Source organism: Lottia gigantea, assembly GCF_000327385.1.
Source record: "Lottia gigantea unplaced genomic scaffold LOTGIsca_4, whole genome shotgun sequence".
Taxonomy (NCBI): Eukaryota; Metazoa; Mollusca; class Gastropoda; family Lottiidae; genus Lottia; species Lottia gigantea.
The window spans coordinates 5,831,900-5,852,730 of NW_008709379.1; the positions used below are offsets into that span (position 1 = coordinate 5,831,900).

The window sequence follows — 20,831 nt, forward strand, 5'->3', positions numbered from 1 at the left end:
AATTCAATTTCGTGGTCAGTTTCGTGGGTGGGTGTTATTTACTGTCAGAAGTTCAACTTACTGAATTCCAAAAATCTTTTTAAATGTTTTCTTCTTTCAAGCCGATTTCCTCTTCTTATATCTAATTATAGTAAGGTGGTTTCCAATCTAGTCTCGATCATCCAGGCTCTGTAAAATATAATGTGAGATTATGGTCTGGATAATTACGACTACAATACTATGTGAAGTGGATCAAATTGTGCTTTGTCTTACATATCGATTAATCCTCATACACTTCTTGGATGTAAATAGCATATTATGTAGGGCATTGCAAAATCTTTCAAATAAAAAAGTTTGACCATGCTTTTTAACGGCCACTGGTCGCCCTTGCCCTTCACTTGTCGAGTTTTAAGACTAATAGGTCCCCATATATATATGTATTACACTCCTTCAAGTGAAAAAAAACTAAACTTACTGATTATTTCATAGTTGAAATCTGTTTATAATATTTCTTTCTTCTTGATTTGAACTCACTCCACTAAACTGAACTTAATGAATACAAAGTTTAAACTGCTTCTTTGTTCTAGTTGAAATGGCGGTTTGTATTTATGTTTGAGTCTATTCTAGCCTCGATTATCTTAGTTCGATAAGGTACATTGTTTATTGATTTGTTTGAGAAACTAGAGGATATACACCGATTCACAATGTTGTAGTCTCTATTATCATGTGAGGAAGTCTTGCGTGTAATGTCACAAACACAAGATATAACATTAACAATGAGAAGTCATGATGAGAGAATATATGCTAATAAACAAAGTGAGTTATGGTAAAGAAGATAAAAGAGGTAGAGTGATGGGGATGGTAATTAATAAACTGAGAACAATATTACGGATTAGCTAAACGATTTCTGTTTCTCAGGCAACAATACGACGGCGAATTGGATGGCGAATCTGTCCTAGCAAAGCTGAGACATCAGAACATTAACATAGGTGGATACAAAACATAATATTGAGTTGTCTGTTTGTGATCCAGAGGGATGAAAGAGAATTTATCTTTAAACTAAACGAAGTGTATGTTCCATCATTCCACACTAGAGTACATTTTCTACAACAAATTTATCATGCGTGGGTCACGAGACAGGGTATGCCCATTACTTCATAATCCTCATCTAACTTTCCCAACCATGTCAACATACCTTTAAGAGAATCTACTATATCAATAATAATGGTAACTAAGTAGCCACGACTCACAATACAAGTTCAACAATTACGAAAAAAAGCAAGTCGTCCGAATTTGAATAATATACCTGTATTTAACAGTATACCTGTATATACTATAACCCAATTTAACCTTTAACCTTTAACCTAGTTCTGACCCGTTTTAAAAAGCCCCAGAGTTTATATAGTACGCCGACAATACAATATATTTATGGTTGACGAACCGTGAATATCCATGAGTATGTGTGTAAATATATTTTTGTTTTTTCTACTTGTCACCATTTTATACAAAACGACGAAAGGCAGCGCATATATTCCGCAAGGGATCTTTGCAGATAGATAACCAGTTCTCAGTATCATAGATTTATTGAGAAGAAAACGAGGTAAAAAGCTGAAACAAACATAAAACACAATGTTACACATACTGACAATACAAAGGCTAAACAGTTCTCATATTGACTCAATATAACGGTAAGTTATGCAATGAAAACACTCAAAATATAGCGATGTTTACATAAAATACTTGCTCAGACTGTCACTCCAAAAACCATCAAAGTGCACTTTATCGCAGAAATATCAATGCATAATACAAATATAATCATTATAGAACACAATCCTACTCACACTTTGGTTTACCAACGATGGATGACATAGAAAAAAGGTGGATTGAATCCAAAACAATAAAAGCAACAACAGTCTGATTTCTACCGAAAATAGAAAGTGAAAATGAAAGTAGACTAAATATTGATCTTTTATCCGAAACGAAATTTACCAAAGTAAGTTTGAAAACGATAATTAACTATAACAATGTTACAGAAATATATTGAAAGTTGATAAGCATGTGATAATATTATATAATGACAGAAACATAAATAAGGAGACGGCACACTCCCCGTCTGATTTCGCAAAAATCACTATAACTTCCAAATCCAAATTTAACTTAATGAAAAGATGCATACGTTTTCAATTATGAATTATGACATAAAAACACAACCTGAGTTATTGGTCTAACATAGTCATGTGGTTTACCATCTTTAATTACTCTAAGTTTAACTTTTCTCACAAGATCGTCCCGGGTAAACGCATTCAATTAATCCGACAGGCCACTGATTTCTATGTAAATCGTTCTCCTTTACGATCACTAAATCTCCAACCCGAATATTCTCTTGAGGCTGTTGCCACTTTCGACGACACTGCAACGATTGTATATATTCATGCCTCCACTGATGCCAGAATTTCTCAGCGAGCACTTGAACGAATTTCCATTGTGAAGAATACGCATCTCGAATGGTTAAACCACTGAAGTCTTCAGTTGAATCACCAACTTTTTGAGTCAAAAGTGAGTTCGGCGACAACATATTCGGAGCTTCATGATCAGGAGAAATAGGAGCGAGCGGACGTGAGTTTACAATCGCCATAACTTCAAACATAAATGTACATAATAACTCGTGAGTAAGTTTCTGATGTCTAGCTTCATACAAAATTGGGTCCAACACCCGACGAACAGTTCCTATAAGGCGTTCCCATGAGCCTCCATGATGTGAAGAGTAAGGCGTATTGAACTTCCATACTGCATTTTGATCATTTAGAAAAGTTTTTATTTCAACATCTTCGACACATATAGCTGGTATCCCGAGTTCCCGTACAGCTCCCACGAAGTTCGAACCGCGATCAGAAAAGAATTCTTTAACTTTTCCACGGACAGATATAAATCTTCGTAAGGCGTTTACGAAAGACGAAGTAGTCATTTCCTCTATGATCTCGATGTGGATACCTCTGGACGAAAGACATACAAATATGACTGCCCAACGTTTAGAGGATGCACTGCCTCCTCTGGTGCGTCTTGTCACAATTTCCCATGGACCGAAACAGTCAACTGCGACGTAAGTAAACGGAGGACACGCACGTAATCTCTCCTCTGGGAGATCAGACATCTTTTGGATCATAGTTTTACCGCGAAAACGTTTACAGATAAGACATTGAGAAATTACTGAACTAAGTCTCCTTTTGAGTCCCGTAATCCAATAACCTGAGTTTCGAATAGTTCCTTCGGTAATGTGTCTTCCCGAATGATGACATAGTTCATGATTACGCACAATAATCAATTTAGCAAGGTGACTATCACCTGGTATTAGAATAGGATGCTTTTCCTTGAAATCGAAATTCGAACGTCTTAGTCTACCTCCGACGCGCATCAATCCGGTTTCATCTATGAACGGATCCAATTGAGCAATTTTACTATCCTTAGAAACATATCCGTTGTGACTATTTAAGCTGTCGATTTCTTTCCTATACACAGCATTTTGAGTCCATTTCACGATAAATTGTTCAGTACCTTCGCGAAGATCGACGTCCTTGTTCGCTGTAGTTTCGTACTTGTCACTGCGACTACGAAGAGCATGTTTGATACATAAGAGACCTCTCACTAAAGATTTCCACGATGAGAATTTTTCTAAGTAACGTAGATCAAGTCCAGGTTTCACTTTAGTCAAGCGAGTTACGATCTCAGGACGGATCTCTTTATCATTGTTCGGATCAACAAGTACATGAGAAGTATTGATACTAGTAGTATTGCTAATCTGAGTCGACACAAGCCACTCTGGTCCTTTAATCCAAGAGTCGATCAGTAACGTAGGAAACGGTGAGAAATCTAGTTCCCATATCCGCCGGATTCCTTTCAGAAGGAACGTAACACCATTGTTGCGGTTTTGAGTATCTGAGAATCTTTTCCACACGATTGGTGACGTAGGTATAGAAACGACGACTAATATTACTAATATACCCTAACACCACTTTACTATCGGTATGATAAAAACAGAGATCAGGTGAAGGTCCAAGATGAGTACATACTAATTCTGCCACTTCAATCGCTAAAACTGCCCCACACAATTCTAATCTGGGTATAGTGTGGCCTTTGAGGGGCGCAAGCTTAGACTTGCCCATAACGAAGCCTACTGACGCATCTCCATTGCTGTCAACCACTTTCATGTACGCAGCTGCTGATACGGCTTGCTCAGATGCGTCGCAAAACATGTGGATTTCAACACTGTCTGCTAATGAAAACGACGACTCGACAAACATTCGAGAATTTTAAAACTGTCAATAGATTTCAAAGATTCTATCCAATTATGCCACTTTATGGAATGTTCCTCGGATAACAGTTCATCCCAGTCTGTTCCTGGGGGTATCAGTTCTCGCAAAAGCATCTTTCCACTAATAGTTAACGGAGATAAAAATCCCATCGGATCAAAGATGCTATTGACGGACGAAAGAAGACTGCGGCGAGTGCAAGGTTTATCGGCATTATCTACTGAGAAGACGAACATGTCGGATTCAAGATTCCACGACAAACCAAGGCTATGTAGGTCCTTTCCTAAATCACTACTGTCAAAAGATTTCATCACTTCTACATTGTTCGAAACTATCTTGTGCAAACGAATCTTACCGTTGTCCATAAGGTGTTTCTGAGTTCGTTTAAGTAAGTCGATAGCCTGATCTTTATCTGCGAATGACGATAGTGCATCATCCACGTAAAAGTCATTATTTACGAATGAACGCACATCGTGATCGCTGTTCTCCACAGCTTTACGAATGCCATACGTCGCTATGGCTGGAGATGGCGTATTACCGAACACGTGTGATTTCATTCGATATTCAATGAGCGGTTGTTTAAAGTCATTGTTACGATACCAATAAAATCGCAAATAGTCCCTGTGGCTTTCGTTGACATGGAAAACATAAAACATCTGTTCTATGTCACCAGTTACAGCTATAGAATCTTTACGAAAACGCAGCAAAACTTCAACTAAACTGTTGAGTAAATCGGGACCGCTCATGAGTACACTGTTTAAAGATTTCCCTTCAAATACTGCTGAACTGTCAAAAACCCCACGAATCTGATGACGCTTCCTAGGGTGGTATACCCCGAAAAGTGGGAGGTACCAGCACTTACCTGTTGCCCCTGTGGGTGCTTCCTCTGCTGCTCCACTACTAATTACTTTGTCCATGAATGTCATGAAATGTTCTTGTTTCGTGGCGTTCTTACGAAGACTCGCATCTAGGATTTGTGCTCGCTTCCAAGCTTGACTATGGTTATTAGACAACTGTTCTTTCGTTTCCTTAAATGGTAGAGGAGCACTCCAATGTCCTGAATCATCTAAATGGAACTCCATAATACGAAGAAACTGCTTGTCTTCGACTGATTGTCCTACCTTGTTATCCGACGGAGTTCTTATAAACAAATCTTCGTTTTGTTCCTTGATTTCAATACGATTTGCGCATAACGGAAAGGTAGTAGAATGTCCGGTTTCTAAAATGTTCGTTCGACGTACATTTACCGTTTTGGGAGCATGAACTCTCCCCAAACACACATCGCCAATAACGACCCATCCGAGGGATAGTTTCTGTGCAAATGGGCCAGATTTATCGTTACCCAGAATTTGTTCCTGAACATGGTGCACTTCCGGTAAGTCACGACCAATGAGAAGCATCACTTTAACGTCCGGATATAATCGAGGTAAGTAGTTGGCAATACCATTTAGGTGAGAATGTTGTTGAGCAACATCAGGTGTAGCTATCTCTGGATATTCACACGGAATTGAGTCACATTCAATTATTCGAGGTAGCTTGACAACAGTTGTTCCATCCGCTGATCGGACGCAGAGCTGGGTTGTTTGTCTCCCCGCCATAGATACACTGCCTGAGCATGTTGACATGACAACTGTCGTAACTTGGCCACTGATCCCAAGTTGATCGAACAGATCAGGTGTGCCTAGAGTCTGGTTGCTTTGATCGTCAATTAGGGCAAACGCACGAACCACGTTGTCCGGGGCGTTTTCACTATATACATCTACAAGAACAGTTTTTCCACAAGATCTACCGAGTAACATATCTCCACATACGGCAGAACATCTCGTAATAACAGTCTCTTCAGAAGGCGAATTCGAATTATCATTGCTTTCAGTACGTGACGGTTCCTTGTCGTCAGAGTCTGATTCTTCGTTTTGCTGACGTGGTTTGTTGATATGTAACGCTGTGGCGTGATTAGAGCTACCACAATAATGACATTTAAGTGTCACTTCACAATCTTTCGCAACATGGCTATTTGAGAGGCAGCACCGAAAGCAAATACCCTTGTCTTTCAGGAACTTCTTACGATCAGGGATAGGTTTGCGCTTGAAAGCCTTGCAGTGATTTAGATCGTGACCTGTTGACTTATGAACTGGACACCGTTCCATGTTGTCACTGTTGTCGCGTGTTTCGACTTTACTATATGATTTCACGTCTACTCTCCTTGCGAAAACCACTGGCTTTTGCTTCGCCGGTGCAGGTGATGATTGAACAAAGTTTGAAAAGGCTGGATCGTTTCTGATCTCACACATTTCGCGTATGAAAGCCACAAATACAGGAAATGGTGGAAACGCAACAGAGTACCTTTTCTTATATCTGCTCGCATGAAAAACCCACTTGTCCTGTATGGAATACGATAGTTTCTTAACTATCGGTGATACGCCTGTAGAAGAGTTAAAATAGCTGAGCAAGGTTGTATATTCTGGATATACCATTACTGATTCGATCTCCGTAAGAATGTCCAGAAGATCGTATAACTTTGTGTAGTCCTTCGCCATGTTTGGAAAAGCCGCAATTTTCGACTTAATGGAAAATTCAATCATTTCCGGTCTACCAAAACGTTCTTGTAGCCTTTCCCATATACGAGTTACTCCGCGGGGTGGGTCATGTGCATTTGCTGAACGGATACTCTTAGCAAATTGTGACGATTTGGGTCCCAGCCACTTTACTAGCAAATCCATTTCCTCGAAAGGCGTAACCTGAAGCTCTCTGATGATACTCTGAAACGATACTCTCCATGACGGATAAGTCTCTGGTTTATCATCGAAATTAGCAAAGCGTGTTAATAAGAAATCTTTTCTTAACATGTATCTAGTAATGTCTGACGTCACACTCATCAAACTCTGATTTTGAGGTACCGCACTATACAACGGCTGTTGTGTTCTTCTCGTCTCAGGTAAGTTTTGAGGCACTGGCGCACTAACGCTGGTAGGCGGTATATTTCCTTGGGAACCATAAGGTAAGTATTCTGGTGGAGTAGGCTGATTGATAGGGGCACTAAAGTTTACATTCCTGGGTGGAATAATCACAGGAGATGAAACAGGTAAGTTCGGTAAAGGCGCTGAAGAAAGCTCTCCCATATCATCGAAAGCATTGACAGGATTAGGCGGAATGTTTACGTTAGCCGAAGCGACGGGAGCATACATAGATAAAGGAAATGTCTGATTAGAATCTGATTGCAAAGTGAATCGCCTTGATTCATCAACGAAAATCTGAACGTCCTGCATTTTGTCTGATACAGGTATTCTCGGTTCTTCCACTTTATCTTCGTCGTAGGTAGCCTCAATATTAGCCGCAGCTGCCACGGCTTTCTGTTTTACGATGCTTATATTGGCTTCAATCGCAGCCTTTTGCTTCAGGAGTTCACCTTCCTGTCTGACATATTCCAATTTGGTCTGTTCCACTGCCGCTTTAGCTCTTTTGCTACTTGAGGTTCCAGATTGCACTGAGGCGCCAGATTGAGATATTGTTTCTATAAGCTCAAGTTTTTTGTTCCTCAGATCAGTGAGACACTTATTCACGACTTCTAGACATTTATCAAAGTGTGGACTAAAGGTTTCTAAGGCAGCGCTAGCTTCTGCAGTTCCTTCTCTTTTGAGATAAAGTTTTACAGATTTACAGTAAGTGTGACATGCTTGATTTATGTCGTAATCTAGTTTACGTAGACTTTTGACGTCATTGCATTCATGTAAACTAATTATCAAATCTTCGACACGGTTCCATGACGTGTCACAGTTGCGTTGTTGTGTAGAACATTTGCTATCAAACATCATTTTACCCTTTTCTGTGAGTGGACGCTCCCTACGAAGTCCGTACATCGGTTGGTGTAAATATTATCAAAGTCTTTTTACTATTCCGCAAGGGATCTTTGCAGATAGATAACCAGTTCTCAGTATCATAGATTTATTGAGAAGAAAACGAGGTAAAAAGCTGAAACAAACATAAAACACAATGTTACACATACTGACAATACAAAGGCTAAACAGTTCTCATATTGACTCAATATAACGGTAAGTTATGCAATGAAAACACTCAAAATATAGCGATGTTTACATAAAATACTTGCTCAGACTGTCACTCCAAAAACCATCAAGTTGCACTTTATCGCAGAAATATCAATGCATAATACAAATATAATCATTATAGAACACAATCCTACTCACACTTTGGTTTACCAACGATGGATGACATAGAAAAAAGGTGGATTGAATCCAAAACAATAAAAGCAACAACAAACTGATTTCTACCGAAAATAGAAAGTGAAAATGAAAGTAGACTAAATATTGATCTTTTATCCGAAACGAAATTTACCAAAATAAGTTTGAAAACGATAATTAACTATAACAATGTTACAGAAATATATTGAAAGTTGATAAGCATGTGATAATATTATATAATGACAGAAACATAAATAAGGAGACGGCACAAATGTATTGACGTTATTAAAATTTCTCATTGAGTTTCTTTTTCAAATTGTGCAGTACGTTTTGATAGAATTGTAAGAAAAACAATTTTGATTTTGTAGAAATGAAATGAATGGAGTTTTGCGTCCTACTGATTTTGTAGAGAAATATGGGTGGCCGCAGTTGAATTCAGTCCGCTGGTAAGGTAATATTTCGACGACTGAATCATTATATACTATATTGGAGTATGGGAAATGTTACTTATATGGAAAGAGGACACATTGCAATTAATTGGGTTTATTCTGCTTGAATGAAATATATAAAGCTTCAGTAAGACCTATTAAACAGCATTATAGTTTCCAAGTAGAATCGTCTGCAGTATAGACAGAGCGGGAAATAGACTTGTGGGAATATAACAGGGTCTAAAAGTATATGTAACTCAATTACTGACTTCAGGAATTTCAAGCTAAGATTTCAAATGGACTTCTTGGAGCGGGATATATTCAAGTCAACACGAAGGAACATTACATATAATAAGCTGCTATGTAGTCAAAGGCAGCTTTGACAAAATGAGTACATATTATACAAGATGGTATATCAATTAATACTTTATACAAGTTGTTACATCAATTAACATATTGTATAAGATAGCACATCAATTGCAACATCGTTCAAGATGTCGTTTCTGGAGACTGTGCCTCGATCGTTGGGTGTTATTTTTTCTTTTTACCTGGATAACTATGCCTATCGTTATGTCCTGTCGATAAATATTTATTAGTAATTAGATGTCAATCACGTGATTTATTCTATTGCTACTCATTACTATACCTGATTACTTTTTGTTATTACTATTTACAAGTATTTTGGTTATCATTCTTGCTACTTACTTCGGTGTTTCTACATCCATATTTCAATCTTTAGATTGCTTTTAGCGTCTATTGCTTAAAGGATACTTTACAATATTAGAAGTTTTGTATGTTCTTTGGGGTGTTTGTTTATATGGTGCCAATAGTTTGTAAGTTCATTTAGTGTTATCTATTCTTATTAGTGTAACTTAAAAGGAATTATAAAATGTTATTATTAGTGTTTGAAAATATCAAGTATAATCGAGTCAGCTGTATTAATAATTACATCATGTATGTATGATATCTTTTGTTTATATTTATACCTATATATGTATATGTTGCAGTGAACGAGCTATAATAAAAAAAAAATAGTATCAGCTAAGGCAGCGTTATTAATTCAACACCCTAGATACAATGGCACAAGATGGTACATCAATTTAAACATTGTTGAAGATGGTACATCAATTAAAACATTGTTGAAGATGGTACATCAATTAAAACAGTATACAAGATGGTACACCAATTGAAATATTGTATAGGATGGTACACCAATTAAAACATTGTACAAGTTGGTAAATAAATTAAAATATTGTATAGGATGGTACATCAATTAAAACATTGTACAAGTGGGTACATCAATTAATACATTGTTCAAGATGGTACATCAATTTAAACATTGTACAAGATGGTACATCAATTAAAATTTCTGTATAATATGGTACATCAATTTAAACACTGTTCAAGATGGTACATCAATTTAAACATTGTACAAGTTGTTACATCAATTAAAACAGTACATAAGATGGTACACCGATTAAAATTTTGTATAATATGGTACATCAATTAAAACATTGTACAAGATGGTAAATCAATTAAAATATTCTATAGGATTAAATTATTGTACAAGATGGAACATCAATTATAATATTGTTCAAGATGGTACATCAATTAAAACATTGTACAAGTGGTTACATCAATTAAAATATTGTAAAAAATGGCCCACCAATTTAAACATTGTACAAGATGGTACATCAATTAAAACATTGTTCAAGATGGAACATCAATTAAAAATTTGTAAAATATGGTACATCAATAAAAAAATTGTACAAGATGGTACATCAATTAAAATATTGTATAGGATGGTACATCAATTAAAATATTGTACAAGATGGTACATCAATTAAAATTTTGTATAATATCGTACATCAATTAAAACATTGTACAAGTTGGTGCATCAATTAAAATTTTGTATAGGATGGTACATCAATTTAAACATTGTTCAAAATGGAACATCAATTAAACTTTTATATAATATGGTACATGAATTAAAACATTGTACAAGATAGTACATCAATTTAAACATTGTACAAGATGGTACATCAATTAAACAGTATACAAGATGGTACACCAATTAAAATTTTGTATAATATGGTACATCAATTAAAACATTGTACAACATTGTACATCAATTAAAATATTGCATAGGATGGTACATCGATTACAACATTGTACAAGATGGTACATCAATTATAATTTTGTATAATATGGTACATCATTTTAAACATTGTTTGTGTTGGTACATCAATTTAAACATTGTACAAGATGGTACATCAATTAAAACAGTGTACAAGATGGTACACCAATTAAAATTTGGTATAATATGGTACATCAATTAAAACATTGTACAAGATGGTACATCAATTAAAATATTGTATAGGATGGTACATAAATTGAAACATTGTACAAGATGGTACATCAATTAAAATTTTGCATAATATGGTACATGAATTAAAACATTGTACAAGTTGTTACATCAATTAAAATATTGTAAAAGATGGCACATCAATTAAAACATTGTATAGGATGGTACACCAATTAAAACATCATACAAGATGGTACATCAATTAAAATATTGTATAGGATGGTACATTAATTAAAACATTGTACAAGTTGTTACATCAATTAAAATATTGTATAGGATGGTACATCAATTAAACATTGTACAAGTTGGTACATAAATCAAAATATTGTATAAGATTGTACATGAATTAAAACATAATTCAAGATTGTACATCAATTAAAACATTGTACAATATGGCACATAAATTTAAACATTGTTCAAGATGGAACATCAATTAAAATATTGTATAAGATTGTACATCAATTAATACGTTGTACAATATAGCACATCAATTTAAACATTGTTCAAGATTGAACATCAATTAAAATATTGTATAAGATTGTACATCAATTAAACATTGTACAAGATACGAATATCATTGTGTATAGTCGGCAATTTACAAAGATATACATAGGCTCCAAAATGATCAAATACGAATATGCATGTCGGCCTTAACCTGCAGGTAACATGTGGATCGATGGTGCCTATCTTGAGGATGGACAACTCTATTTTCTGTAGATTCATATTATTTGAAAGAGTGTATAAAGCTATAGCTTCTGAATAAGAAATTCCAGCTAAAGAGACTTTGTTTGGAAATGCGGAACGAAAATATCTGTATTTTGTTAGATTGTTATATTTCAGTGCATTGGCTCTTGTTTGTGTCTCATTCAAATGACGAGACGCTAAACGTATTAAGAAATCTGCAGGTCTAGAATGGCTCCCAAGTCGAGAAAATGGCTCAACCTCCATTAAAAGAAATCAATATATTTTGTAATATTTGGAGTATTGAGATTGATTTAAGTGGGCGTTGTGTTTTCATAAATGAGAGTAACATGTTAAGAAATATTATCATCTCGAAGAAATTTGTTATTGTTTTCAATATCCATGTTATATTGACTGCTTTTATTAATGGGTATGCAAGTATTACTTGGTTGACAAAAAGAACCTGCAACCGCCAACGAAATTTAGCTGTCCTGGGTTGGAGGTCGGTGAACAGATGACTTTTCGGCATTGGTCATAAAAGTGTATCGTGGCTTTCTATAACAAAATAGGGGAGTGGAGGAGTCAAAGGGGATGGGGGGACAAAGGGTGCAGCCGCCCCCTTTCGCAGCCCCGGATGCAAGTTTTTTGGGCATGACTCTCATAACTAGGTTAGAAATTCGGGCAACCTCAGATATTTCGCCCCCCACCCCCCATTCGGACGTCAACCTGGCCCTGGCACTGGTATAAAATGGTTAAAAGAAATTGAACACAATCCATGTCCCAATGATTCAGCGTATCTGGCGCTATCTGTTTTTGATGGATCATGGATCTCAAAATTGCGCCAATATATTGTGAGGATTTTGTCTCCAGCAAGCTAGTTTAATGAATACCGAGAATAATAGTTAATAAGATCACTTATTAAAAAATAATGTTTGCTCAAGATTATGAAAACCATGCACCAAAATCAGGAGAAATGTGTCACTCAACATAAACTGAAAGTTTTAATTCAAAAACTTCTGCTGTTAATTTCAAAACGCCAAAACTATTCAAAAAGTTTACGTTGTAAGATTGTTATTGTTTTTGGTAGATGTAAACTACATAAGCAAAATAGACGCCTATCGTAGAGAAATACGTCTCTATTTGTTTTGAAGGTTTCAATTAAAAATATTGAGCCATTACATATATAAAGCTTAAAACCACAACTAGGCCAAACTGCTTAATTAACAATCCGTTTTTAATCAACCCTTTTAAAACAAATTCATATAGATATAAATAGCATACTTTAGAAATATTTTGAGGTATAATTTACAACGTATTTGATAATGAAAATTGTGCATACTGCTCCTTTAAAATCTTCCTTATAAAACTGAATTGCATTGGGTTCTTTTTACTAAAATAATTTTTTCAAAAATACAAATAGGGAATGTAAGCATTGAGCAAGGTGGTACAAAATAAATTCATATATATATGTATTTTCTGTCGATCATTCATTGCTTAAGCGTACTTCAATGCTATTTCATAAAATTGAACTATAAATAATGACTTATTTTCTCTTGCTAGATGAAATTATAGCTTCCTTCGTGGTTAATACAGAACAGGATAACCTTTTATGTTGAGGCATTTTTTTGGTTCAGAAAACCTTTCATGTAAGCTTTAGAACATTACAAAACATGTCTTCATATATAAAAATTCCTAAATATGTGGCAGTAATCTATATTATTTTAGCAATTATATTAGTGAAGATTTGATCTATATGACTGAAACTTATTCAAAGGAAAACGTGTAGAAAAGATACACAATTTTACTCCTGATCTTATCGGATTAGTTGGGATTGTAAACAGGTAGGGACAATTCAGACGTAGATTTTTTCTTTTTGTTTCGTGGGTGCCGGCGCCGGTCATCCATGAACCGAAGAATTTGTCTGTTTTGTTTGTTTTTAAGGTTTCAAATTATTTGTTTAATAAAGTACAATTGGTTTCAGTTGTATTGAAATGAAAATATCGGACGGGGTATATGATGGCAATTTCAGCGGAAAAAATCGACAATCGATCATCTGTGTTACAAGTGCCATTTACAGCATCTTTTGTACCTTCAATTAATCCGTCAGAATGATGTTTATATCCGCGCCTCTCCTTGGAGAGAGCAAATGTCGGGCTGGTCCAGGCTCGGCCCCGGATTTATTTGACATGTCTGGGTGATTTCGCCATCCGAACGGCGACAATCCGGGTCTGCTCTTTAGCTCATCCGTTACTTGTTCGGGTATATGTGACCGCAAAATTATTTTTTGACACCTTGAAATTTCACCGTAAAATCTGGGGGGGGGGGGGGGATAGTCCGGGATATATCGGGCTGAAGTCCGGGCATGTGGGACTGGGGACTTTGTTATAAAAATGCTTAACCCTATGATGTCATTGTTGCAAGATCTGCTATTAATATAGTTGCGTTTAAAAATTTTAGTTTTAGTGGAATTTTATATAAGACAATTCGGAATTTATTTAATTAAAAAACACAATTTTGTCTTTTCATTTTAGAGGATAATTTACTTTAGCAAAGGAGGCCTTTGATTTTGACACATAATTTCCTAAATGTTATTGAAACTTTCTCAAATGAAAAGTACTGAATTCATGAATGTATATCAAATAGGAAAACGTGAGTTATGCTCTGCTACTTTCAATCTAATTCGTATGATCATCTACAGACAGCATGTCCATCAAATTGACATTTTTCACAAAGTGAGCTCGAAATCAACTCCTTAAAGAACAGAAGATCATATAATCCTTTTGTAGTGCGGGTCCAGCGATCATAAATAATTTCGAACCACAAGATGGCTTCAGAAAGCCTTTTACCGTATGTTTTACAAAATAACATAGCTTTTGGTAGTGCAAAAGGAAAGAATTCAAAATTTCATTATTATAAAGGTTGTGAATTATAGAATATGATTATACTCGATTCTATGTATCAAGTTGATCAACCTATGTTTTAGTATGTGCTAATGAATAAGTAAGCAGTTAATCCACTATTGGATTTCGGAGAAGGGAATGTTTACGTTAATGTTTTTTATATCTAAAAACTGATGACAAGGGGTACATTTCTTCATAGTAAAGTTTTGATTTATTTGAGCACCTAGCTTTTCCAACCTACATAGAATAAAAAATTCATTTAATATTGATTTGAAGAAAGCTAAAAGAAGTTATATACATTCAAATCTCCAACAATCGTTTCGGAAATATCATGTGTGAACACGTGCAATTTTGATTTAAATGGTAGGTATTATAATTATGGCGAATCTGACGAGAAGTGGATGACAAATATCAAAATGTGCTTCCGTAGCTCTGATATGGGCTTAAGTAACAAGTTTACTGTTGAACAGATTTGAGGTACAAAATATACAAAAGTATTAATACATAACCCTGCAGACCCTGTTGTTGTATCCAGAGGCCGATTAACCTATAGGCAAACAAGACAGCTGCCTTTCGGTCCATGATAAATCACAAACAAACAGTAAAAATTAACAGTTGATAAATTTCCGCAGGTTCATCGAAAATTCGGCCCGGCCGATGAGAAACTTCTTCACATAAAACATAGTAAACTTCCTTATTTACATTATTATAAAAGTCTTGCAACCTGCAGGGATGAACAAACAGTTCTCATATTTAAATTTGTCGACTCTTACTCTTTCATCCATATCTTTGCCATTCTTTAATGTTTCTGTGACCTATAAAAAATTTTTCTGTGATCTATAATTTTTTTTAGTTTATTATCTCTCTTGAAAAAATATTTATATGTTCATCTAACCCAGATGAATGTATCTCGTCAGATTAGTGCTGTTCTTCTTAGAGATAAAACCTTTGTTTTATTTCGCTTGATAAAGGGATTAGTTCCGAAACGTAGATACCTTTACTTATTGTATCGACTTTTTACCTACCAACCTACCGTTTGCACGTTATCGAGTGATTTATTTTTTCTTGTTTACTAGTCGACTTTTTATTAAAATACCGTTCGATATTCATATTCCTAGATTAATAACAGACGGCGCTTCTGTGTTGCCTTTTTTGTCAGCAGTCATGTCTTTGCTTTTTAAACTTCGATTTGTAGATACCTACCCGCGGCCGTATCCAAATTTTATTGAGTAATTGACCATAATAAATAAAATTAAATAGGCTACTACTTAATTGTCCTATTAACTTGTTGTGGGGCCTACTGCTACACATATAACCAAATCCAGGTTCTTCCGAAAGATTTTTTACAAATTACATGCAATATATATCTAAGGCCGACTCTGTAACTGATAAATAATATACAGTCGAGTAACCTAATTTCGTGGAAACCTATTATTCGTGGATTTCCGGAAAGGATTAATAATTTACATGAGCGACCTTGCGCGTCCTGCGCATTAGTTTGTTTTTATAAACATGGGTTTTCTGTACAATATCAGCTAGTAGAATGAATCCAGTAGTTTCAAGCAAGGTAAAATGTATTAATGTATACTTTGACAAATACAAAATGGCGGATTTCACTTATTACCAAACGTCACCATTTTTTATCGGCCGAATTATCTTATAATCCCAAGCGGTAATCGGAATTCCAAGTGTCGTCTGCTAGAATGTAGTCCAACGAATGAAATCACGTGATCAACTAGCCGATTCCGTGTCAGCAGAAAATTTCTATGGAACACAAAGTGGACCATATTCTTATGTTGTTTCAGTGACTCTTAGCAATAAATCAGGCTACGTATCTTATTTTGTCAGTCACTATTTTTTTTTTAAATCCTGGTTCTTTGAAGGAGTTGTCACTAGTTATAATGAATTGATATTAAAGATAAACACTAAGAGAAGTTAATTATATCACCCGGTATCCATACAACGTGTTTTTCTAGACTTATTTATAGATAAAGCATTGTACACGAAAATAGGTGACGCACTCTGCCGCCGTTCCCGAGTTGGTTGCTCATGAAATATGGGTCAAAGTGAAGGATTCATTAAGAAAATCGAAATAAACCAATTCCTATTATTTTGTAGAATATCTGAGGAAACATCTAAGACATAAATTTTTTTTTTTCGTTTTTTTAACTTTGACGAAATTCGGTGTTGAATCCTTATATCCACGAAAATAGGTTACACCACTGTAATCTCTCAAAATCACTTCCTTAAGTGGCATTTAGTAATTGAAGTATGATAATATGAAGATACTTTTATGGATAACAATTACTTTGCTTGATTGCTTGATAAAGAAAGTATCATAGTCGAAACGTCGCAAGTTATATATTAAAGTAATTGTTATCCATAAAATTGTATTCATATACTCTCAAAATCAGAAGGGCGGATGGGAGAAAGTTCCTAAAAACGGTTGGAGGCCAAACTTCGCAAACTTACTGCCATAAATTGTAATCACACCACGCCCCCTCCCTAAAATGATAAGTTCGGCCGTCTATCGTTCGTTTGCCCACGGCCCAACAAGTCCAAAATCAGCCACTGTATCAGTGATAAACTAAAACCAATCTTATCTTGAACGTGTTTTACTTTTAGACCTCTTAGAGCACTTTTCATCATAAATACTTCCAAATTTCACTATAAATTTCATTTTAACTACATATATTTCTGTTTGATAACAACTCAAGATTTTGCAGTTTTGATCAAAGTATTGCCATGGAAACTAGAATAAAACTTGATGCAATAGAATATCTAGTTTTAAGCGAATTCTGGTAATAAGTTAATATTATTTAAAACATATTTTTTATCTGTTTTATTTCTGTTCTTACAATGATCAAATGATAATACTGCCAATTACGATGTAGAAACAATTTTCATACAAAATAAACATCAATCAAAGTTAGATGATAAAACAAAGATATTTTTCATGCAAAAGATCGATTTTAACCGTTTATTTAGTTATTGCCTCAGCCAAAATTATAGGAAATAGGAAGTGCAGTTTTGATAGGATTTTGATGTATATATTTGTGACATATCGAATGTGTTGGATGTCACGAGCATTTGGTGATTGAAATTTGAATTGGCTCTTGAATTAGCCAAGATAGTTAATATTATTATATGTCTACTATAGAAATTACTGGTCGATTTTAATTCTGTAATGTGAGTGTATTCAATCTTATTCCCATCTCTCAGTTGGAATACTTCAGATATCTATTTCTGCTCCTTGCAACTGAATAAAAGCATTCTCTTTAATTTTATTAATATCTATTTTTGATTTAATAAAAGGTTATTACGATACATTGCGAATTCCTCTTGTTTCATATAATAAAACGGTAATTACATGCTGTCTGAGATCTCAACACATTACTGTGTACTGCATGAAGCAAATTCAGTCTGTAAGGAAATCGAATGAATTGTATTAATTTTGTGATCGTGCGAATTATCAGCGAAGAAAATGTTAAAGGACGGCAATTGTTAAAGATAAAGGGCCAAAGAGTGTTAAATGTGACGTTTTTTTTACTTTACAGCATTTTGTTTTGTTCCGACCTCGGTTATTGTTCAAGGAACGTGTGATTTATGTAAATCCTGTATTTGCCATAGTTCCGAAGACTTATGAAACAAAGATTGATTTAAATGATTGTCATTCTGATGCTGAATCATGATCAAGTGGGAAAACTTTATCAAATTTATTTACCTATGCTTGATTGAAACTATTTGTGGTCATAATTTAATGTCTTAGACTTGAAATATTTCAGCGCTTCACCTATCAAAAATGACCTCATGATGGTAGAGAAAATTAATATATTTCAAAATAAAGTCTGGAACTTTTCGAACGATTTTAATCATCTGATGCATATACAATACTTTTTTTCGGGTTAATTTAAGTTGTATATATTTATACACATTGAACAGTTTTAATCCGTTGATTGCGCGGTAAAGACTGAATCCGTTCGAAATCTACAAAAAGGGGTAACAGTGAAGGCTGGCTCATTCTTCTGTTTGTTCCATTTGTCCGAAATTGATCTGATCTGATTTTGTTTGTGTCACTGATCTTAAATGAACCTTTGAAATGAATGTGGACACGTTTATTTTGATATCAATTTGGACATTCCTATTTAAACAAAGCATTTTGATAAAGCATGACTGGCAGTTAAGTTCCATGAAACACGAGTTAACAACTATGAGTCAACAATAATATCTTTGCAACCATTTGGAGTCTCCTATCCAGACTTACTCGTTATCATTATCTGCGAAATCGCAAAGTAAAACTAGGCTCAGACACTTCTGTTCTCTTTTTCTATCCGACTGTTTATTTCTTTGAATAATTTCGTCATTTTAGCAAACCAGTTAAAATTTTCTTACGAAGCAAGGCAAGATTGGTCAGTTTTATCTACCTGAATTTGTGTTGATGGGAGAAGTATCAAAAAAAAAAAAATATCTAGAGCTGTAATTTATTCAGATTATATACAAGGATTTTAAGTTTTTTAACAAATAATATTTTTAAATATATACAATCGTAATGTTAAAATTCAAAAATTCCACATACAATTACATGGCTACTGGTTTCTATATGAATGAGACTGGAATAAAACCTCGGAAACTAAATGAGACCTCAACATGGACAGAAATCTGCTTGTTAGAAGAGTGTGGAGTAGTTCTTTACACCCACGAGGTTTTCCAATAAATGTGACATATTTGTTTACGACCAGTTTCGGTTATCGTCAACGAGGGAAATAACTTTCATCTGAATTTCAATTCTTGTCATAGATTATATTTGTAAGCCAATGCAGGGAAGGTCTTCGAGTTAAAATATATTATAACTCATTTCAAGAAGCGGTATATTTGCTGATCGGGTGATCCCATTATCTATGCAACTATCTATGCTACTAGTGAAGACATATGTTTGCATTCTCTGGACCCGTTTCTTGATTCGGGATTATCTAACGCATTATTTTAGAAACGGGACCATCATCTTAATAGATTTATGGAAACTAGACTCATAGATATATAAGAATTGGGTGCATCCTATAATGAGAAACGGGGCTATTATATTTTTAGTTTCATGGCAAACGGGACTCCTAATTTCCTAGTTGTATAGGAAACCAAGGACCAAGAGCTACCTTTTACCATCAGCCAAGTTATGGTGTTAAATTTTGTTTTGAATTCAATGTGGGTGTAAACTGACCATATCCCGAAACGAATTACAATATGTACAATAAGACCCCGTAGATCCGAACGTTTTGGTTTCCTTATCATATTTTCAATGAACAATTCTCGATTTCTATATCAAGACCCATCCCAGAATTACTGGAATTAAAAAAAAAATTTAAAAAAAAAAAAAAAGTATTTACTACATGTACAAACTCAGGAGCCTTATTGTAGAAAACCTTTCCTAGGTTGGAAATAATTGATTTGAGATGTTAACCTATTACCGGAACACAAAAATCATCTCCGGTATCGAAAATAAGGCCCTTGGCAATAAGTAATTATATAACTGTAAAAGCATTTAGAGTTGGTTGCAGGAAACACCAATTATGACCAATATTGTAATAAAGACTAGCAACAAAAGTCAACTTCACGACGAACATGAATTTACAACAAAATTAATATCGTTTATTGAAAAAATCTTGCAATAGACATGTCAAATCCAAATGATGAGTTCTACCAGAATATATCTTTTTTTCAAAAGATTCGTCTCGATGTCAATTGTTGTAGAATATCAATTACCCAGAACTATCTGTGAGCAATAATGTATAGGATTGATTTGTATTAAGTATAATCATATGCGTCCGCGTTTAACCAACAAAACACTACCATCTATTCCTGGCACTGTTGTCTGCAGGAAACTCTGCCCAGTACGTTAATAGGTTTAAGTTTTAATCACAATAAATCATGAAAAGTTTCCGAGGTATGCAGATCAAGTCGGGCTATAGACATGAGATGAA

At 34.9% G+C, this 20,831-nt stretch overlaps 1 protein-coding gene across 1 annotated transcript; it reads right to left on the reverse strand.

Moving 5' to 3' along the window:
* Positions 1 to 1,560: 1,560 nt before the first annotated feature.
* On the reverse strand, positions 1,561 to 8,143 carry LOTGIDRAFT_153912 (hypothetical protein; the record flags this gene model as incomplete). Its single annotated transcript, XM_009059908.1, has 2 exons — positions 1,561 to 1,587; positions 7,250 to 8,143. 2 exons carry the CDS (start codon positions 8,141 to 8,143, stop codon positions 1,561 to 1,563), a joined length of 921 nt encoding a protein of 306 aa, XP_009058156.1.
* Positions 8,144 to 20,831: the final 12,688 nt, after the last annotated feature.